The sequence below is a fragment of the Chiloscyllium punctatum genome, chromosome 10, assembly GCF_047496795.1.
Source record: "Chiloscyllium punctatum isolate Juve2018m chromosome 10, sChiPun1.3, whole genome shotgun sequence".
NCBI lineage: Eukaryota > Metazoa > Chordata > Chondrichthyes > Orectolobiformes > Hemiscylliidae > Chiloscyllium > Chiloscyllium punctatum.
Genome location: NC_092748.1, coordinates 121,482,643 through 121,503,966, shown reverse-complemented (window position 1 = coordinate 121,503,966; position 21,324 = coordinate 121,482,643). Strand labels below are relative to the sequence as shown.

Sequence of the window (21,324 nt, the reverse complement as noted above, 5' to 3'; positions counted from 1 at the left end):
TATGTCGGTGTGTGAGTGTATGTGGGTGTGTGTCTGTATGTGGGTGTGTGTCTGTATGTCGGTGTGTGTGTGTATGTGGTTGTGTGTGTGTATGTGGGTGTGTGTCTGTATGTGGGTGTGTGAGTGTATGTGGGTGTGGGTGTGTATGTGGGTCTGTGTGTGTGTATGTGGGTGTGTGTTTGTGGGTGTGTGTGTGTATGTGGGTGAGTGTGTGTATGTGGGTGTATGTGTGTATGTGGGTGTGTGTGTGTATGTGGGAGTGTGTGTGTATGTGGGTGTGTGTGTGTATGCAGGTGTGTGTTTGTGGGTGTGTGTCTGTATGTGGGTGTGTGTGTGTATGTGGGTCTGTGTGTGTATGTGGGTGTGTGTGTGTATGTGGGTGTATGTGTGTGTATGTGGGAGTGTGTGTGTATGTCGGTGTGTGTGTGTATGTGGGAGTGTGTGTGTATGTGGGTCTGTGTGTGTATGTGTGTGTGTGTGTGTATGTGGGTCTGTGTGTGTATGTGGGTGTGTGTTTGTGGGTGTGTGTGTGTATGTGGGTGTGTGTGTGTATGTGGGAGTGTGTGTGTATGTGGGTGTGTGTGTATGTAGGTGTGTGTTTGTGGGTGTGTGTGTATGTGGGTGTGGGTGTGTATGTGGGTCTGTGTGTGTGTATGTGGGTGTGTGTTTGTGGGTGTGTGTGTGTATGTGGGTGAGTGTGTGTATGTGGGAGTGTGTGTGTATGTGGGTGTGTGTGTGTATGTGGGTGTGTGTTTGTGGGTGTGTGTGTGTATGTGGGTGTGTGTGTGTATGTGGGTCTGTGTGTGTATGTGGGTGTGTGTGTATATGGGTGCGTGTGTGTATGTGGGTGTGTGTGTGTGTATGTGGGAGTGTGTGTGTATGTGGGAGCGTGTGTGTGTATGTGGGTGTGTGTGTGTATGTGGGAGTGTGTGTGTATGTCGGTGTGTGTGTGTATGTGGGATTGTGTGTGTATGTGGGTGTGTGTGTGTAAGTGGGTATGTGTGTGTATGTGGGTGTGTGTGTATGTGGGAGTGTGTGTGTATGTGGGAGTATGTGTGTATGTGGTCTGTGTGTGTATGTGGGTCTGTGTGTGTATGTGGGGGTGTGTGTGTATGTGGGTCTGTGTGTGTATGTGGGTGTGTGTGTGTGGGTGTGTGTGTGTATGTGGGTGTGTGTGTATGTGGGAGTGTGTGTGTATGTGGGTGTGTGTGTATGTGGGTGTGTGTTTGTGGGTGTGTGTGTGTATGTGGGTGTGTGTGTGTATGTGGGTGTGTGTTTGTGGGTGTGTGTGTGTATGTGGGTGTGTGTGTGTATGTGGGTGTGTGTGTGTATGTGGGTGTGTGTTTGTGGGTGTGTGTGTGTATGTGGGTCTCTGTGTGTATGTGGGTGTGTGTCTGTATGTCGGTGTGTGTCTGTATGTGGGTGTGTGTCTGTATGTGGGTGTGTGTGTGTATGTCGGTGTGTGTGTGTATGTGGGTGTGTGTGTATGTGGGTGTGTGAGTGTATGTCGGTGTGTGAGTGTATGTGGGTGTGTGGGTGTATGTGGGTGTGTGTCTGTATGTGGGTGTGTGTGTGTATGTCGGTGTGTGTGTATGTGGGTGTGTGAGTGTATTTGGGTGTGTGTGTGTATGTGGGTCTGTGTGTGTATGTGGGTGTGTGTGTGTATGTGGGTGTATGTGTGTATATGTGGGAGTGTGTGTGTATGTCGGTGTGTGTGTGTATGTGGGTCTGTGTGTGTATGTGGGTGTGTGTGTGTATGTGGGTCTGTGTGTGTATGTGGGTGTGTGTTTGTGGGTGTGTGTGTGTGTATGTGGGTGTGTGTGTATGTGGGAGTGTGTGTGTATGTGGGTGTGTGTGTGTATGTAGGTGTGTGTTTGTGGGTGTGTGTGTATGTGGATGTGGGTGTGTATGTGGGTCTGTGTGTGTGTATGTGGGTGTGTGTTTGTGGGTGTGTGTGTGTATGTGGGTGAGTGTGTGTATGTGGGAGTGTGTGTGTATGTGGGTGTGTGTGTGTATGTGGGTCTGTGTGTGTGTATGTGGGTGTGTGTTTGTGGGTGTGTGTGTGTATGTGGGTGAGTGTGTGTATGTGGGAGTGTGTGTGTTTGTGGGTGTGTGTGTGTATGTGGGTGTGTGTGTGTGTATGTGGCTCTGTGTGTGTATGTGGGTGTGTGTGTATATGGGTGCGTGTGTGTGTATGTGGGTGTGTGTGTGTGTATGTGGGAGTGTGTGTGTATGTCGGTGTGTGTGTGTATGTGGGTTTGTGTGTGTATGTGGGTGTGTGTGTGTAAGTGGGTGTGTGTGTGTATGTGGGTGTGTGTGTATTTGGGAGTGTGTGTGTATGTGGGGGTGTGTGTGTATGTGGTCTGTGTGTGTATGTGGGTCTGTGTGTGTATGTGGGGGTGTGTGTGTATGTGGGTCTGTGTGTGTATGTGGGTGTGTGTGTGTGGGTGTGTGTGTGTATGTGGGTGTGTGTGTATGTGGGAGTGTGTGTGTATGTGGGTGTGTGTGTGTATGTGGGTGTGTGTTTGTGGGTGTGTGTGTGTATGTGGGTGTGTGTGTGTATGTGGGTGTGTGTTTGTGGGTGTGTGTGTGTATGTGGGTGTGTGTGTGTATGTGGGTGTGTGTTTGTGGGTGTGTGTGTGTATGTGGGTCTCTGTGTGTATGTGGGTGTGTGTCTGTATGTCGGTGTGTGTCTGTATGTGGGTGTTTTTCTGTATGTGGGTGTGTGTGTGTATGTCGGTGTGTGTGTGTATGTGGGTGTGTGTGTATGTGGGTGTGTGAGTGTATGTCGGTGTGTGAGTGTATGTGGGTGTGTGGGTGTATGTGGGTGTGTGTCTGTATGTGGGTGTGTGTGTGTATGTCGGTGTGTGTGTATGTGGGTGTGTGAGTGTATGTGGGTGTGTGTGTGTATGTGGGTGTGTGTGTGTATGTGGGTGTGTGTGTATCTGGGTGTGTGTATGTATGTCGGTGTGTGTGTGTATGTGGGTGTGTGTGTATGTGGGTGTGTGAGTGTATGTGGGTGTGCGTGTGTATGTGGGTGTGTGTGTGTATGTGGGTGTGTGTCTGTATGTGGGTGTGGGTGTGTATGTGGGTGTGGGTGTGTATGTCGGTGTGTGTGTGCATGTGGGTGTGTGAGTGTATGTCGGTGTGTGTGTGTATGTGGATGTGTGAGTGTATGTGGGTGTGTGTGTTTATGTGGGTGTGTGTGTATGTGCGTGTGTGTCTGTATGTGGGTGTGGGTGTGTATGTGGGTGTGTGTGTGTATGTGGGTGTGGGTGTGTATGTGGGTGTGGGTGTGTATGTCGGTGTGTGTGTGTATGTCGGTGTGTGTGTGTATGTGGGTGTGTGAGTGTATGTCGGTGTGTGTGTGTATGTGGGTGTGTGAGTGTATGTGGGTGTGTGTGTGTATGTGGGTGTGTGTGTGTATGTGGGTGTGTGAGTGTACGTGGGTGTGTGAGTGTATGTCGGTGTGTGTGTATGTGGGTGTGTGTGTGTATGTGGGTGTGTGTGTATGTGGGTGTGGGAGTGTATGTGGGTGTGGGTGTGTATGTGGGTGTGTGTCTGTATGTGGGTGTGTGAGTGTATGTCGGTGTGTGTGTGTATGTGGGTGTGTGAGTGTATGTCGGTGTGTGTGTGTATGTGGGTGTGTGTGTGTATGTGGGTGTGTGAGTGTATGTGGGTGTGTGAGTGCATGTCGGTGTGTGTGTGTATGTGGGTGTGTGTGTGTATGTGGGTGTGGGAGTGTATGTGGGTGTGGGTGTGTATGTGGGTGTGTGTCTGTATGTGGGTGTGTGAGTGTATGTGGGTGTGTGTGTGTATGTCGGTGTGTGTGTGTATGTGGGTGTGTGTGTGTATGTCGGTGTGTGTGTATGTCGGTGTGTGTGTGTATGTCGGTGTGTGTGTGTATGTCGGTGTGTGAGTGTATGTGGGTGTGTGAGTGTATGTGGGTATGTGAGTGTATGTCGGTGTGTGTGTGTATGTGGGTGTGTGAGTGTATGTGGGTGTGTGAGTGCATGTGGGTGTGTGTGTATGTGGGTGTGTGTGTGTATGTCGGTGTGTGTGTATGTCGGTGTGTGTGTGTATGTGGGTGTGTGAGTGTATGTGGGTGTGTGTCTGTATGTGGGTGTGTGTCTGTATGTCGGTGTGTGTGTGTATGTGGGTGTGTGTCTGTATGTGGGTGTGTGTCTGTATGTGGGTGTGTGTGTGTATGTGGGTGTGTGTGTGTATGTGGGTGTGTGAGTGTATGTGGGTGTGTGTGTGTATGTCGGTGTGTGTGTGTATGTGGGTGTGTGTGTGAGTGTATGTCGGTGTGTCTGTGTATGTGGGTGTGTGTGTGTATGTGGGTGTGTGAGTGTATGTGGGTGTGTGTCTGTATGTGGGTGTGTGTCTGTATGTCGGTGTGTGAGTGTATGTGGGTGTGTGTCTGTATGTGGGTGTGTGTCTGTATGTCGGTGTGTGTGTGTATGTGGTTGTGTGTGTGTATGTGGGTGTGTGTCTGTATGTGGGTGTGTGAGTGTATGTGGGTGTGGGTGTGTATGTGGGTCTGTGTGTGTGTATGTGGGTGTGTGTTTGTGGGTGTGTGTGTGTATGTGGGTGAGTGTGTGTATGTGGGAGTGTGTGTGTATGTGGGTGTGTGTGTGTATGTGGGTCTGTGTGTGTGTATGTCGGTGTGTGTGTGTATATGGGTGTGTGTCTGTATGTGGGTGTGTGTCTGTATGTCGGTGTGTGAGTGTATGTGGGTGTGTGTCTGTATGTCGGTGTGTGTGTGTATGTGGGTGTGTGTGTGTATGTGGGTGTGTGTCTGTATGTGGGTGTGGGAGTGTATGTGGGTGTGGGTGTGTATGTGGGTGTGTGTCTGTATGTGGGTGTGTGAGTGTATGTGGGTGTGTGTGTGTATGTCGGTGTGTGTGTGTATGTCGGTGTGTGTGTGTATGTGGGTGTGTGTGTGTATGTCGGTGTGTGTGTATGTCGGTGTGTGTGTATGTGGGTGTGTGAGTGTATGTGGGTATGTGTGTGTATGTGGGTGTGTGTGTGTATGTGGGTGTGTGAGTGTATGTGGGTGTGTGAGTGTATGTCGGTGTGTGTGTATGTGGGTGTGTGTGTGTATGTGGGTGTGTGTGTATGTGGGTGTGGGAGTGTATGTGGGTGTGGGTGTGTATGTGGGTGTGTGTCTGTATGTGGGTGTGTGAGTGTATGTCGGTGTGTGTGTGTGTATGTGGGTGTGTGAGTGTATGTCGGTGTGTGTGTGTATGTGGGTGTGTGTGTGTATGTGGGTGTGTGAGTGTATGTGGGTGTGTGAGTGCATGTCGGTGTGTGTGTGTATGTGGGTGTGTGTGTGTATGTGGGTGTGGGAGTGTATGTGGGTGTGGGTGTGTATGTGGGTGTGTGTCTGTATGTGGGTGTGTGAGTGTATGTGGGTGTGTGTGTGTATGTCGGTGTGTGTGTGTATGTCGGTGTGTGTGTGTATGTGGGTGTGTGTGTGTATGTCGGTGTGTGTGTATGTCGGTGTGTGTGTGTATGTTGGTGTGTGTGTGTATGTCGGTGTGTGAGTGTATGTGGGTGTGTGAGTGTATGTGGGTATGTGAGTGTCTGTCGGTGTGTGTGTGTATGTGGGTGTGTGAGTGTATGTGGGTGTGTGAGTGCATGTGGGTGTGTGTGTATGTGGGTGTGTGAGTGTATGTCGGTGTGTGTGTATGTCGGTGTGTGTGTGTATGTGGGTGTGTGAGTGTACGTGGGTGTGTGAGTGTATGTCGGTGTGTGTGTATGTGGGTGTGTGTGTGTATGTCGGTGTGTGAGTGTATGTGGGTGTGTGTCTGTATGTGGGTGTGTGTCTGTATGTCGGTGTGTGTGTGTATGTGGTTGTGTGTGTGTATGTGGGTGTGTGTCTGTATGTGGGTGTGTGAGTGTATGTGGGTGTGGGTGTGTATGTGGGTCTGTGTGTGTGTATGTGGGTGTGTGTTTGTGGGTGTGTGTGTGTATGTGGGTGAGTGTGTGTATGTGGGAGTGTGTGTGTATGTGGGTGTGTGTCTGTATGTGGGTGTGTGTCTGTATGTCGGTGTGTGTCTGTATGTGGGTGTGTGTCTGTATGTGGGTGTGTGTGTGTATGTGGGTGTGTGAGTGTATGTGGGTGTGTGTGTGTATGTCGGTGTGTGTGTGTATGTGGGTGTGTGTGTGAGTGTATGTCGGTGTGTCTGTGTATGTGGGTGTGTGTGTGTATGTAGGTGTGTGAGTGTATGTGGGTGTGTGTCTGTATGTGGGTGTGTGTCTGTATGTCGGTGTGTGAGTGTATGTGGGTGTGTGTCTGTATGTGGGTGTGTGTCTGTATGTCGGTGTGTGTGTGTATGTGGTTGTGTGTGTGTATGTGGGTGTGTGTCTGTATGTGGGTGTGTGAGTGTATGTGGGTGTGGGTGTGTATGTGGGTCTGTGTGTGTGTATGTGGGTGTGTGTTTGTGGGTGTGTGTGTGTATGTGGGTGAGTGTGTGTATGTGGGAGTGTGTGTGTATGTGGGTGTGTGTGTGTATGTGGGTCTGTGTGTGTGTATGTCGGTGTGTGTGTGTCTATGGGTGTGTGTCTGTATGTGGGTGTGTGTCTGTATGTCGGTGTGTGAGTGTATGTGGGTGTGTGTCTGTATGTGGGTGTGTGTCTGTATGTCGGTGTGTGTGTGTATGTGGGTGTGTGTGTGTATGTGGGTGTGTGTCTGTATGTGGGTGTGGGAGTGTATGTGGGTGTGGGTGTGTATGTGGGTGTGTGTCTGTATGTGGGTGTGTGAGTGTATGTGGGTGTGTGTGTGTATGTCGGTGTGTGTGTGTATGTCGGTGTGTGTGTGTATGTGGGTGTGTGTGTGTATGTCGGTGTGTGTGTATGTCGGTGTGTGTGTGTATGTGGGTGTGTGAGTGTATGTGGGTATGTGTGTGTATGTGGGTGTGTGTGTGTATGTGGGTGTGTGAGTGTATGTGGGTGTGTGAGTGTATGTCGGTGTGTGTGTATGTGGGTGTGTGTGTGTATGTGGGTGTGTGTGTATGTGGGTGTGGGAGTGTATGTGGGTGTGGGTGTGTATGTGGGTGTGTGTCTGTATGTGGGTGTGTGAGTGTATGTCGGTGTGTGTGTGTGTATGTGGGTGTGTGAGTGTATGTCGGTGTGTGTGTGTATGTGGGTGTGTGTGTGTATGTGGGTGTGTGAGTGTATGTGGGTGTGTGAGTGCATGTCGGTGTGTGTGTGTATGTGGGTGTGTGTGTGTATGTGGGTGTGGGAGTGTATGTGGGTGTGGGTGTGTATGTGGGTGTGTGTCTGTATGTGGGTGTGTGAGTGTATGTGGGTGTGTGTGTGTATGTCGGTGTGTGTGTGTATGTCGGTGTGTGTGTGTATGTGGGTGTGTGTGTGTATGTCGGTGTGTGTGTATGTCGGTGTGTGTGTGTATGTTGGTGTGTGTGTGTATGTCGGTGTGTGAGTGTATGTGGGTGTGTGAGTGTATGTGGGTATGTGAGTGTCTGTCGGTGTGTGTGTGTATGTGGGTGTGTGAGTGTATGTGGGTGTGTGTCTGTATGTGGGTGTGTGAGTGTATGTGGGTGTGTGTGTGTATGTCGGTGTGTGTGTGTATGTCGGTGTGTGTGTGTATGTGGGTGTGTGAGTGTATGTGGGTATGTGTGTGTATGTGGGTGTGTGTGTGTATGTGGGTGTGTGAGTGTATGTGGGTGTGTGAGTGTATGTCGGTGTGTGTGTATGTGGGTGTGTGTGTGTATGTGGGTGTGTGTGTATGTGGGTGTGGGAGTGTATGTGGGTGTGGGTGTGTATGTGGGTGTGTGTCTGTATGTGGGTGTGTGAGTGTATGTCGGTGTGTGTGTGTGTATGTGGGTGTGTGAGTGTATGTCGGTGTGTGTGTGTATGTGGGTGTGTGTGTGTATGTGGGTGTGTGAGTGTATGTGGGTGTGTGAGTGCATGTCGGTGTGTGTGTGTATGTGGGTGTGTGTGTGTATGTGGGTGTGGGAGTGTATGTGGGTGTGGGTGTGTATGTGGGTGTGTGTCTGTATGTGGGTGTGTGAGTGTATGTGGGTGTGTGTGTGTATGTCGGTGTGTGTGTGTATGTCGGTGTGTGTGTGTATGTGGGTGTGTGTGTGTATGTCGGTGTGTGTGTATGTCGGTGTGTGTGTGTATGTTGGTGTGTGTGTGTATGTCGGTGTGTGAGTGTATGTGGGTATGTGAGTGTCTGTCGGTGTGTGTGTGTATGTGGGTGTGTGAGTGTATGTGGGTGTGTGAGTGCATGTGGGTGTGTGTGTATGTGGGTGTGTGTGTGTATGTCGGTGTGTGTGTATGTCGGTGTGTGTGTGTATGTGGGTGTGTGAGTGTATGTGGGTGTGTGTCTGTATGTGGGTTTGTGTCTGTATGTCGGTGTGTGTGTGTATGTGGGTGTGTGTCTGTATGTGGGTGTGTGTGTGTATGTGGGTGTGTGAGTGTATGTGGGTGTGTGTGTGTATGTCGGTGTGTGTGTGTATGTGGGTGTGTGTGTGAGTGTATGTCGGTGTGTCTGTGTATGTGGGTGTGTGTGTGTATGTCGGTGTGTGTGTATGTCGGTGTGTGTGTGTATGTCGGTGTGTGTGTGTATGTCGGTGTGTGAGTGTATGTGGGTGTGTGAGTGTATGTGGGTATGTGAGTGTATGTGGGTGTGTGTCTGTATGTGGGTGTGTGTGTATGTGGGAGTGTGTGTGTATGTGGGTGTGTGTGTGTATGTGGGTGTGTGTTTGTGGGTGTGTGTGTGTATGTGGGTGTGTGTGTGTATGTGGGTGTGTGTTGTGGGTGTGTGTGTGTATGTGGGTGTGTGTGTATGTGGGTGTGTGTGTGTATGTGGGTGTGTGTTTGTGGGTGTGTGTGTGTATGTGGGTCTCTGTGTGTATGTGGGTGTGTGTCTGTATGTCGGTGTGTGTCTGTATGTGGGTGTTTTTCTGTATGTGGGTGTGTGTGTGTATGTCGGTGTGTGTGTGTATGTGGGTGTGTGTGTATGTGGGTGTGTGAGTGTATGTCGGTGTGTGAGTGTATGTGGGTGTGTGGGTGTATGTGGGTGTGTGTCTGTATGTGGGTGTGTGTGTGTATGTCGGTGTGTGTGTGTATGTGGGTGTGTGAGTGTATGTGGGTGTGTGTGTGTATGTGGGTGTGTGTGTATCTGGGTGTGTGTGTGTATGTCGGTGTGTGTGTGTATGTGGGTGTGTGTGTATGTGGGTGTGTGAGTGTATGTGGGTGTGCGTGTGTATGTGGGTGTGTGTGTGTATGTGGGTGTGGGTGTGTATGTCGGTGTGTGTGTGCATGTGGGTGTGTGAGTGTATGTCGGTGTGTGTGTGTATGTGGATGTGTGAGTGTATGTGGGTGTGTGTGTTTATGTGGGTGTGTGTGTATGTGCGTGTGTGTCTGTATGTGGGTGTGGGTGTGTATGTGGGTGTGTGTGTGTATGTGGGTGTGGGTGTGTATGTGGGTGTGGGTGTGTATGTCGGTGTGTGTGTGTATGTGGGTGTGGGTGTGTATGTGGGTGTGGGTGTGTATGTCGGTGTGTGTGTGTATGTCGGTGTGTGTGTGTATGTGGGTGTGTGAGTGTATGTCGGTGTGTGTGTGTATGTGGGTGTGTGAGTGTATGTGGATGTGTGTGTGTATGTGGGTGTGTGTGTGTATGTGGGTGTGTGAGTGTACGTGGGTGTGTGAGTGTATGTCGGTGTGTGTGTATGTGGGTGTGTGTGTGTATGTGGGTGTGTGTGTATGTGGGTGTGGGAGTGTATGTGGGTGTGGGTGTGTATGTGGGTGTGTGTCTGTATGTGGGTGTGTGAGTGTATGTCGGTGTGTGTTTGTATGTGGGTGTGTGACTGTATGTCGGTGTGTGTGTGTGTGTGTGTGTGTGTGTGTATGTGGGTGTGTGTGTGTATGTGGGTGTGTGAGTGTATGTGGGTGTGTGAGTGCATGTCGGTGTGTGTGTGTATGTGGGTGTGGGAGTGTATGTGGGTGTGTGTGTGTATGTGGGTGTGGGAGTGTATGTCGGTGTGTGTGTATGTGGGTGTGGGAGTGTATGTGGGTGTGTGTGTGTATGTGGGTGTGTGTCTTTATGTGGGTGTGTGAGTGTACGTGGGTGTGTGAGTGTATGTCGGTGTGTGTGTATGTGGGTGTGTGTGTGTATGTGGGTGTGTGTGTATGTGGGTGTGGGAGCGTATGTGGGTGTGGGTGTGTATGTGGGTGTGTGTCTGTATGTGGGTGTGTGAGTGTGTGTCGGTGTGTGTGTGTATGTGGGTGTGTGAGTGTATGTCGGTGTGTGTGTGTATGTGGGTGTGTGTGTGTATGTGGGTGTGTGAGTGTATGTGGGTGTGTGAGTGCATGTCGGTGTGTGTGTGTATGTGGGTGTGTGTGTGTATGTGGGTGTGGGAGTGTATGTGGGTGTGTGTCTGTATGTGGGTGTGTGAGTGTATGTGGGTGTGTGTGTGTATGTCGGTGTGTGTGTGTATGTCGGTGTGTGTGTGTATGTGGGTGTGTGTGTGTATGTCGGTGTGTGTGTATGTCGGTGTGTGTGTGTATGTCGGTGTGTGTGTGAATGTCGGTGTGTGAGTGTATGTGGGTGTGTGAGTGTATGTGGGTGTGTGAGTGTATGTGGGTGTGTGAGTGCATGTGGGTGTGTGTGTATGTGGGTGTGTGTGTGTATGTCGGTGTGTGTGTGTATGTGGGTGTGTGAGTGTATGTGGGTGTGTGAGTGCATGTGGGTGTGTGTGTATGTGGGTGTGTGTGTGTATGTCGGTGTGTGTGTGTATGTGGGTGTGTGAGTGTATGTGGGTGTGTGTCTGTATGTGGGTGTGTGTCTGTATGTCGGTGTGTGTGTGTATGTGGGTGTGTGTCTGTATGTGGGTGTGTGTCTGTATGTGGGTGTGTGTGTGTATGTGGGTGTGTGAGTGTATGTGGGTGTGTGTGTGTATGTCGGTGTGTGTGTGTATGTGGGTGTGTGTGTGAGTGTATGTCGGTGTGTCTGTGTATGTGGGTGTGTGTGTGTATGTGGGTGTGTGAGTGTATGTGGGTGTGTGTCTGTATGTGGGTGTGTGTCTGTATGTCGGTGTGTGAGTGTATGTGGGTGTGTGTCTGTATGTGGGTGTGTGTCTGTATGTCGGTGTGTGTGTGTATGTGGTTGTGTGTGTGTATGTGGGTGTGTGTCTGTATGTGGGTGTGTGAGTGTATGTGGGTGTGGGTGTGTATGTGGGTCTGTGTGTGTGTATGTGGGTGTGTGTTTGTGGGTGTGTGTGTGTATGTGGGTGAGTGTGTGTATGTGGGAGTGTGTGTGTATGTGGGTGTGTGTGTGTATGTGGGTCTGTGTGTGTGTATGTGGGTGTGTGTTTGTGGGTGTGTGTGTGTATATGGGTGTGTGTCTGTATGTGGGTGTGTGTCTGTATGTCGGTGTGTGAGTGTATGTGGGTGTGTGTCTGTATGTGGGTGTGTGTCTGTATCTCGGTGTGTGTGTGTATGTGGGTGTGTGTGTGTATGTGGGTGTGTGTCTGTATGTGGGTGTGGGAGTGTATGTGGGTGTGGGTGTGTATGTGGGTGTGTGTCTGTATGTGGGTGTGTGAGTGTATGTGGGTGTGTGTGTGTATGTCGGTGTGTGTGTGTATGTCGGTGTGTGTGTGTATGTATGTCGGTGTGTGTGTATGTCGGTGTGTGTGTGTATGTGGGTGTGTGAGTGTATGTGGGTATGTGTGTGTATGTGGGTGTGTGTGTGTATGTGGGTGTGTGAGTGTATGTGGGTGTGTGAGTGTATGTCGGTGTGTGTGTATGTGGGTGTGTGTGTATGTGGGTGTGGGAGTGTATGTGGGTGTGGGTGTGTATGTGGGTGTGTGTCTGTATGTGGGTGTGTGAGTGTATGTCGGTGTGTGTGTGTGTATGTGGGTGTGTGAGTGTATGTGGGTGTGTGTGTGTATGTCGGTGTGTGTGTGTATGTCGGTGTGTGAGTGTATGTGGGTGTGTGAGTGTATGTGGGTATGTGAGTGTATGTCGGTGTGTGTGTGTATGTGGGTGTGTGAGTGTATGTGGGTGTGTGAGTGCATGTGGGTGTGTGTGTATGTGGGTGTGTGTGTGTATGTCGGTGTGTGTGTATGTCGGTGTGTGTGTGTATGTGGGTGTGTGAGTGTATGTGGGTGTGTGTCTGTATGTGGGTGTGTGTCTGTATGTCGGTGTGTGTGTGTATGTGGGTGTGTGTCTGTATGTGGGTGTGTGTCTGTATGTGGGTGTGGGTGTGTATGTGGGTGTGTGTGTGTATGTGGGTGTGTTTGTGTATGTGGGTGTGTGAGTGTATGTGGGTGTGTGTGTGTATGTCGGTGTGTTTGTGTATGTGGGTGTGTGTGTGAGTGTATGTCGGTGTGTCTGTGTATGTGGGTGTGTGTGTGTATGTGGGTGTGTGAGTGTATGTGGGTGTGTGTCTGTATGTGGGTGTGTGTCTGTATGTCGGTGTGTGAGTGTATATGGGTGTGTGTCTGTATGTGGGTGTGTGTCTGTATGTCGGTGTGTATGTGTATGTGGGTGTGTGTGTGTATGTGGGTGTGTGTCTGTATGTGGGTGTGTGAGTGTATGTGGGTGTGGGTGTGTATGTGGGTCTGTGTGTGTGTATGTGGGTGTGTGTTTGTGGGTGTGTGTGTGTATGTGGGTGAGTGAGTGTATGTGGGAGTGTGTGTGTATGTGGGTGTGTGTGTGTATGTGGGTCTGTGTGTGTGTATGTGGGTGTGTGTTTGTGGGTGGGTGTGTGTATGTGGGTGAGTGTGTGTATGTGGGAGTGTGTGTGTTTGTGGGTGTGTGTGTGTATGTGGGTGTGTGTGTGTATGTGGCTCTGTGTGTGTATGTGGGTGTGTGTGTATATGGGTGCGTGTGTGTGTATGTGGGTGTGTGTGTGTGTATGTGGGAGTGTGTGGGTATGTGGGAGCGTGTGTGTGTATGTGGGTGTGTGTGTGTATGTGGGAGTGTGTGTGTATGTCGGTGTGTGTGTGTATGTGGGATTGTGTGTGTATGTGGGTGTGTGTGTGTAAGTGGGTGTGTGTGTGTATGTGGGTGTGTGTGTATGTGGGAGTGTGTGTGTATGTCGGGGTGTATGTGTATGTGGTCTGTGTGTGTATGTGGGTCTGTGTGTGTATGTGGGGGTGTGTGTGTATGTGGGTCTGTGTGTGTATGTGGGTGTGTGTGTGTGGGTGTGTGTGTGTATGTGGGTGTGTGTGTATGTGGGAGTGTGTGTGTATGTGGGTGTGTGTGTGTATGTGGGTGTGTGTTTGTGGGTGTGTGTGTGTGTATGTGGGTGTGTGTGTGTATGTGGGTGTGTGTGTGTATGTCGGTGTGTGTGTGTATGTGGGTGTGTGTGTATGTGGGTGTGTGAGTGTATGTCGGTGTGTGAGTGTATGTGGGTGTGTGGGTGTATGTGGGTGTGTGTCTGTATGTGGGTGTGTGTGTGTATGTCGGTGTGTGTGTGTATGTGGGTGTGTGAGTGTATGTGGGTGTGTGTGTGTATGTGGGTGTGTGTGTATCTGGGTGTGTGTGTGTATGTCGGTGTGTGTGTGTATGTGGGTATGCGTGTATGTGGGTGTGTGAGTGTATGTGGGTGTGCGTGTGTATGTGGGTGTGTGTGTGTATGTGGGTGTGTGTCTGTATGTGGGTGTGGGTGTGTATGTGGGTGTGGGTGTGTATGTCGGTGTGTGTGTGCATGTGGGTGTGTGAGTGTATGTCGGTGTGTGTGTGTATGTGGGTGTGTGAGTGTATGTGGGTGTGTGTGTGTATGTGGGTGTGTGTGTATGTGCGTGTGTGTCTGTATGTGGGTGTGGGTGTGTATGTGGGTGTGTGTGTATGTGGGTGTGGGTGTGTATGTGGGTGTGGGTGTGTATGTCGGTGTGTGTGTGTATGTCGGTGTGTGTGTGTATGTGGGTGTGTGAGTGTATGTGGGTGTGTGTGTGTATGTGGGTGTGTGTGTGTATGTGGGTGTGTGAGTGTATGTGGGTGTGTGAGTGTATGTCGGTGTGTGTGTATGTGGGTGTGTTTGTATGTGGGTGTGTGTGTATGTGGGTGTGGGAGTGTATGTGGGTGTGGCTGTGTATGTGGGTGTGTGTCTGTATGTGGGTGTGTGAGTGTATGTCGGTGTGTGTGTGTATGTGGGTGTGTGAGTGTATGTGGGTGTGTGTGTGTATGTGGGTGTGTGTGTGTATGTGGGTGTGGGAGTGTATGTGGGTGTGGGTGTGTATGTGGGTGTGTGTCTGTATGTGGGTGTGTGAGTGTATGTGGGTGTGTGTGTGTATGTCGGTGTGTGTGTGTATGTCGGTGTGTGTGTGTATGTGGGTGTGTGTGTGTATGTGGGTGTGGGAGTGTATGTGGGTGTGGGTGTGTATGTGGGTGTGTGAGTGTATGTGGGTGTGTGTGTGTATGTCGGTGTGTGTGTGTATGTGGGTGTGTGAGTGTATGTGGGTGTGTGAGTGCATGTGGGTGTGTGTGTATGTGGGTGTGTGTGTGTATGTCGTTGTGTGTGTATGTCGGTGTGTGTGTGTTTGTGGGTGTGTGAGTGTATGTGGGTGTGTGTCTGTATGTGGGTGTGTGTCTGTATGTCGGTGTGTGTGTATGTGGGTGTGTGTCTGTATGTGGGTGTGTGTCTGTATGTGGGTGTGGGTGTGTATGTGGGTGTGTGTGTGTATGTGGGTGTGTGTGTGTATGTGGGTGTGTGTGTGAGTGTATGTCGGTGTGTCTGTGTATGTGGGTGTGTGTGTGTATGTGGGTGTGTGAGTGTATGTGGGTGTGTTTCTGTATGTGGGTGTGTGTCTGTATGTCGGTGTGTGTGTGTATGTGGGTGTGTGTGTGTATGTGGGTGTGTGAGTGTATGTGGGTGTGTGAGTGCATGTCGGTGTGTGTGTGTTTGTGGGTGTGTGAGTGTATGTGGGTGTGTGTCTGTATGTGGGTGTGTGTCTGTATGTCGGTGTGTGTGTATGTGGGTGTGTGTCTGTATGTGGGTGTGTGTCTGTATGTGGGTGTGTGTGTGTATGTGGGTGTGTGTGTGTATGTGGGTGTGTGAGTGTATGTGGGTGTGTGTGTGTATGTCGGTGTGTGTGTGTATGTGGGTGTGTGTGTGAGTGTATGTCGGTGTGTGTGTGTATGTGGGTGTGTGAGTGTATGTGGGTGTGTTTCTGTATGTGGGTGTGTGTCTGTATGTCGGTGTGTGTGTGTATGTGGGTGTGTGTGTGTATGTGGGTGTGTGTCTGTATGTGGGTGTGTGAGTGCATGTGGGTATGTGTGTGTATGTGGGTGTGTGTGTGTATTTGGGTGTGTGAGTGTATGTGTGTGTGTGAGTGTATGTGGGTGTGTGTGTGTATGTGGGTGTGTGTGTGTGTATGTGGGTGTGTGTGTGTGTGTGTGTGTGTGTGTGTATGTGGGGTGTGTGTCCGGTTGATGTTCTGTGGGAGTTGGTGACTCCCTGATTCACTGCGATGGTCACATTCTCTTTCATAGCTGGTGAAAATGTCTCTTGTTGCCAAGAGTGTCTCTCTCTCTCTCTGGAGATTTATAAACTCTCAAGGACTTTATTAAAATGTGAAGGTATGTCTGGGAGAAAGCTGCATCACTCACTGGGGGAGGGAGGAGGCTAGGTTCCAGTCACGGGAAGGAAACTGGGTCCCAGTCAATTCTCTGCAGTAATTCTCTGACGCGATTCATCAGGTGCCTTGTGCTGGGCACTGGACCAGACTGAGGATGGTGATACAGCGGCTATGTTCTGGCTTAGTAATCCAGGGCTCAGGGTAACGCTGGGGGACCCTGGGTTCAAATCCCCAGAACACCAAAGGGTGGGATTTAAATTCTACGTGAAAGGTCAGTCTCAGTGATATCAATTGTTGTAAACATCCATCTGAGTAACTGCTGGATGAGGAAACCAATCATAACCAATTACTGACAGGCATTAATTACCAATGGGACTGACAGCCAGTGAGAGAATACACAGAACTCACTCGCCCACTCTCACGGTATTCACTCACTCACTCACTCACTGCTCTGAGAACCCCCCCTCTGTCAACAATCTCTCCACCAGCAACAACCTGAGATAAACTCTCTTCAAACTTAATCACCACACAGCTCCCCAGTATGGAAAAGCTTTCACATCCTTTCAGTACTTCCTAAGCACTGACCCTCTGACAGTGCGGCACTCCCTCTGCACTGACCCTCTGACAGTGCAGCACTCCCTCAGCACTGACCCTCTGACAGTGCAGCACTCCCTCAGCACTGACCCTCTGACAGTGTGGCACTCCCTCAGCACTGACCCTCTGACAGTGTGGCACACCCTCAGTACTGACCCTCCGACAGTGCAGCACTCCCTCAGCACTGACCCTCTGACAGTGTGGAACTCCCTCAGCACTGACCCTCTGACAGTGCAGCACTCCCTCAGCACTGACCCTCTGACAGTGTGGCACTCCCTCAGCACTGACCCTCTGACAGTGCAGCACTCCCTCAGCACTGACCCTCTGACAGTGCAGCACTCCCTCAGCACTGACCCTCTGACAGTGCAGCACTCCCTCAGCACAGCCCCTCTGACAGTGCAGCACTCCCTCAGTACTGACCCTCCGACAGTGCAGCACTCCCTCAGCACTGACCCTCTGACAGTGCGGTACTCCCTCAGTACTGACCCTCCGACAGTGCGGCACTCCCTCAGTACTGACCCTCCGACAGTGCAGCACTCCCTCAGCACTGACCCTCTGACAGTGTGGCACTCCCTCAGCACTGACCCTCTGACAGTGTGGTACTTCCTCAGTACTGACCCTCTGACAGTGTGGCACTCCCTCAGTACTGACCCTCCGACAGTGCAGCACTGCCTCAGCACTGACCCTCTGACAGTGCAGCACTCCCTCAGCACTGACCCTCCGACAGTGCAGCACTCCCTCAGCACTGACCCTCTGACAGTGCAGCACTCCCTCAGCACTGACCCTCCGACAGTGCAGCACTCCCTCAGCACTGACCCTCTGACAGTGTGGCACTCCCTCAGCACTGACCCTCCGACAGTGTGACACTCCCTCAGTACTGACCCTCTGACAGTGCGGCACTCCCTCAGTACTGACCCTCTGACAGTGCGGCACTCCCTCAGTACTGACCCTCTGACAGTGTGGCACTCCCTCAGCACTGACCCTCTGACAGTGTGGTACTTCCTCAGCACTGACCCTCTGACAGTGTGGCACTCCCTCAGTACTGACCCTCCGACAGTGCAGCACTCCCTCAGCACTGACCCTGTGACAGTGCAGCACTCCCTCAGCACTGACCCTCCGACAGTGCAGCACTCCCTCAGCACTGACCCTCTGACAGTGTGGCACTCCCTCAGCACTGACCCTCCGACAGTGCGGCACTCCCTCAGTACTGACCCTCTGACAGTGCGGCTCTCCCTCAGCACTGACCCTCCGACAGTGCAGCACTCCCTCAGCACTGACCCTCCGACAGTGCGGCACTCCCTCAGCACTGACCCTCCGACAGTGCGGCACTCTCTCAGCACTGACCCTCCCACATTGCAGTGCCATCTCACTGTTTCTGTGTGCTGAAGTATTTAAGGTGGTCTTGTAACTCCAACTCAGAGTCTGTGAGCTCTCACACTCTCTCTCTCTCTCGCTTTCTCCCCATCTCTGTGCGTTCAACTCTCCTGCAGTCTCTCTCTTCCCACCTCTGTGCTCTCTCTCCCTTTCTGAGTGCTCTCTCACTTTCTCTCTCCACTCCCCTGCTCTCTCTCCCTCTCGCTCAACCCCCCCATCCTGTCTAAGCTTTCTGTATCTGCTCTCTCTCTCTCTCTCTCTCCCTCTCCCTCTCAGTGTCTCTCTCCCCCCCCTCTCTGTCTCCATCTGTCTCTCTCTCTAACCCCCTCACCCTGAACTCTGTGACATTGCTGCACTCTGTGTTGTTGGATTGGGCTGGGTCTTGGGGCCACACCTGCAAATCTTCGATCTCTCGGTAGGTTTTCTCCAGCTCCAGCTCGGTGTAACGTTTATGTAGCCGATACATCTGGACAGGGTCCACAACCGGATGGACAGTGAGAGCATTCCTGAACTGTGGAGAATCCTCTTTTCCCAGCTCTTCATCCTTCCCCAGTTCAAAGTATCGGTAACGCAGGGCCTGAGGAGAGACATGACAAAGTGTTACAGACTCTCGCTCCGACTTTGTTCACCAAGCCACTGCTCTTCATACCTCACTCACCAACATTCCCAGCCGGACTGTGCGTCTGTACGCAGTAACAGCAGATACAGGGTGTGGGTCTGCACACAGTAACAGCAGATACAGAGCGTGGGTCTGTACACAGTAACAGCAGATACAGGGTGTGGGTCTGCACACAGTAACAGCAGATACAGGGCGTGGGTCTGCACACATAACAGCAGATACAGGGCGTGGGTCTGCACACAGTAACAGCAGATACAGGGCGTGGGTCTGCACACAGTAACAGCAGATACAGAGCGTGGGTCTGTACATAGTAACAGCAGATACAGGGTGAGTGTCTGTACACAGTAACAGCAGATACAGGGTGTGGGTCTGCACACAGTAACAGCAGATACAGGGCGTGGGTCTGCACACAGTAACAGCAGATACAGAGCGTGGGTCTGTACATAGTAACAGCAGATACAGGGTGAGGGTCTGTACACAGTAACAGCAGATACAGCGCGTGGGTCTGTACATAGTAACAGCAGATACAGGGTGAGGGTCTGTACACAGTAACAGCAGATACAGCGCGTGGGTCTGTACACAGTAACAGCAGATACAGGGTAAGGGTCTGTACACAATAACAGCAGATACAGGGCATGGGTCTGTACACAGTACCAGCAGATACAGGGTGAGGGTCTGTGCACAGTAACAGCAGATAAAGGGCGTGGGTCTGTACACAGTAACAGCAGATACAGGGTGAGGGTCTGTACACAGTAACAGCAGATACAGCGCGCGGGTCTGTACACAGTAACAGCAGATACAGGGTGAGGGTCTGTACACAGTAACAGCAGATACAGGGCGTGGGTCTGTACACAGTAACAGCAGATACCGGATGAGGGTCTGTGCACAGTAACAGCAGATACAGGGTGTGGGTCTGTACACTGTAACAGCAGATACAGGGTGAGGGTCTGTACACAGTAACAGCAGATACAGGGTGAGGGTCTGAATACAGTAACAGCAGATGCATGGCGTGGGTCTGTACACAGTAACAGCTGATACCGGATGAGGGTCTGTATACTGTAACAGCAGATACAGGGTGAGGGTCTGTACACAGTAACAGCAGATACAGGGTGAGGGTCTGTACACAGTAACAGCAGATACAGGGTGAGGGTCTGTACACAGTAACAGCAGATACAGGGTAAGGGTCTGTACACAGTAACAGCAGATACAGGGCGTGGGTCTGTATACTGTAACAGCAGATACAGGGTGAGGGTCTGTACACAGTAACAGCAGATACAGGGTGAGGGTCTGTACACAGTAACAGCAGATACAGCGCGTGGGTCTGTACACAGTAACAGCAGATACAGGGTAAGGGTCTGTATACTGTAACAGCAGATACAGGGTGAGGGTCTGTACACAGTAACAGCAGATACAGGGTGAGGGTCTGAATACAGTAACAGCAGATACAGGGCGTGGGTCTGTACACAGTAACAGCAGATACCGGATGAGGGTCTGTGCACAGTAACAGCAGATACAGGATGAGGGTCTGTGCACAGTAACAGCAGATACAGGATGAGGGTCTGTGCACAGTAACAGCAGATACAGGCTGAGGGTCTTCATACAGTAACAGCAGATACAGGATGAGGGTCTGCACACAGTAACAGCAGATACCGGGCGTGGGTCTGTACACAGTAACAACAGATACAGGGTGAGGGTCTGTACACAGTAACAGCAGATACAGGGTGAGGGTCTGAATACAGTAACAGCAGATACAGGGTGAGGGTCTGAATACAGTAACAGCAGATACAGGCTGAGGGTCTGTATACAGTAACAGCAGATACAGGGTGAGGGTCTGAATACAGTAACAGCAGATACAGGCTGAGGGTCTGTATACTGTAACAGCAGATACAGGGTGAGGGTCTGTACACAGTAACAGCAGATACAGGGTGAGGGTCTGAATACAGTAACAGCAGATACAGGGTGAGGGTCTGAATACAGTAACAGCAGATACAGGCTGAGGGTCTGTATACTGTAACAGCAGATACAGGGTGAGGGTCTGTATACTGTAACAACAGATCCAGGGCGTGGGTCTGTACACAGTAACAGCAGATACAGGGTGAGCGTTAGTATACAGTAACACCAGACCTGGGGTGAGGGTCTGTGTACAGTAACAGTGGGCCTGGGGTGAGGGTCTGTATACAGTAACAGTGGGCCTGGGGTGAGGGTCTGTATACAGTAACAGAGAGCCTGGGGTGAGGGTCTGTATACAGTAACAGTGTGTCTGGGGTGAGGGTCTGTGTACAGTAACAGAGAGCCTGGGGTGAGGGTCTGTATACAGTAACAGTGGGTCTGGGGTGAGGGTCTGTGTACAGTAACAGAGAGCCTGGGGTGAGGGTCTGTATACAGTAACAGTGGGCCTGGGGTTAGGGTCTGTATACAGTAACAGTGGGTCTGGGGTGAGGGTCTGTGTACAGTAACAGAGAGCCTGGGGTGAGGGTCTGTATACAGTAACAGTGGGTCTGGGGTGAGGGTCTGTATACAGTAACAGTGGGCCTGGGGTGAGGGTCTGTATACAGTAACAGTAGGCCTGGGGTGAGGGTCTGTGTACAGTAACAGTGGGCCTGGGGTTAGGGTCTGTATACAGTAACAGTGGGCCTGGGGTTAGGGTCTGTATACAGTAACAGTGGGCCTGGGGTGAGGGTCTGTGTACAGTAACAGAGAGCCTGGGGTGAGGGTCTGTATACAGTAACAGTGGGCCTGGGGTGAGGGTCTGTATACAGTAACAGTAGGCCTGGGGTGAGGGTCTGTGTACAGTAACAGTGGGTCTGGGGTGAGGGTCTGTGTACAGTAACAGAGAGCCTGGGGTGAGGGTCTGTATACAGTAACAGTGGGCCTGGGGTGAGGGTCTGTGTACAGTAACAGTGGGCCTGGGGTGAGGGTCTGTATACAGTAACAGAGAGCCTGGGGTGAGGGTCTGTGTACAGTAACAGAGAGGCTGGGGTGAGGGTCTGTATACAGTAACAGTGGGCCTGGGGTGAGGGTCTGTATACAGTAACAGTGGGTCTGGGGTGAGGGTCTGTATACAGTAACAGTGGGCCTGGGGTGAGGGTCTGTGTACAGTAACAGAGAGGCTGGGGTGAGGGTCTGTATACAGTAACAGTGGGCCTGGGGTTAGGGTCTGTATACAGTAACAGAGAGGCT

The 21,324-nt window shown here is 51.2% G+C and overlaps 1 protein-coding gene across 1 annotated transcript in view; it reads right to left on the bottom strand.

Annotated features, from left to right (window-relative positions):
- LOC140482510 (chondroitin sulfate synthase 2-like) overlaps positions 1-21,324 on the bottom strand; it is a 79,431-nt gene that overhangs the window by 14,189 nt on the left and 43,918 nt on the right. Inside the window, exon 3 of the mRNA XM_072580061.1 lies at positions 17,920-18,102. Within this exon, the coding sequence (XP_072436162.1) occupies positions 17,920-18,102 (183 nt within the window). The remainder of the gene's footprint in view (positions 1-17,919; positions 18,103-21,324) is intronic.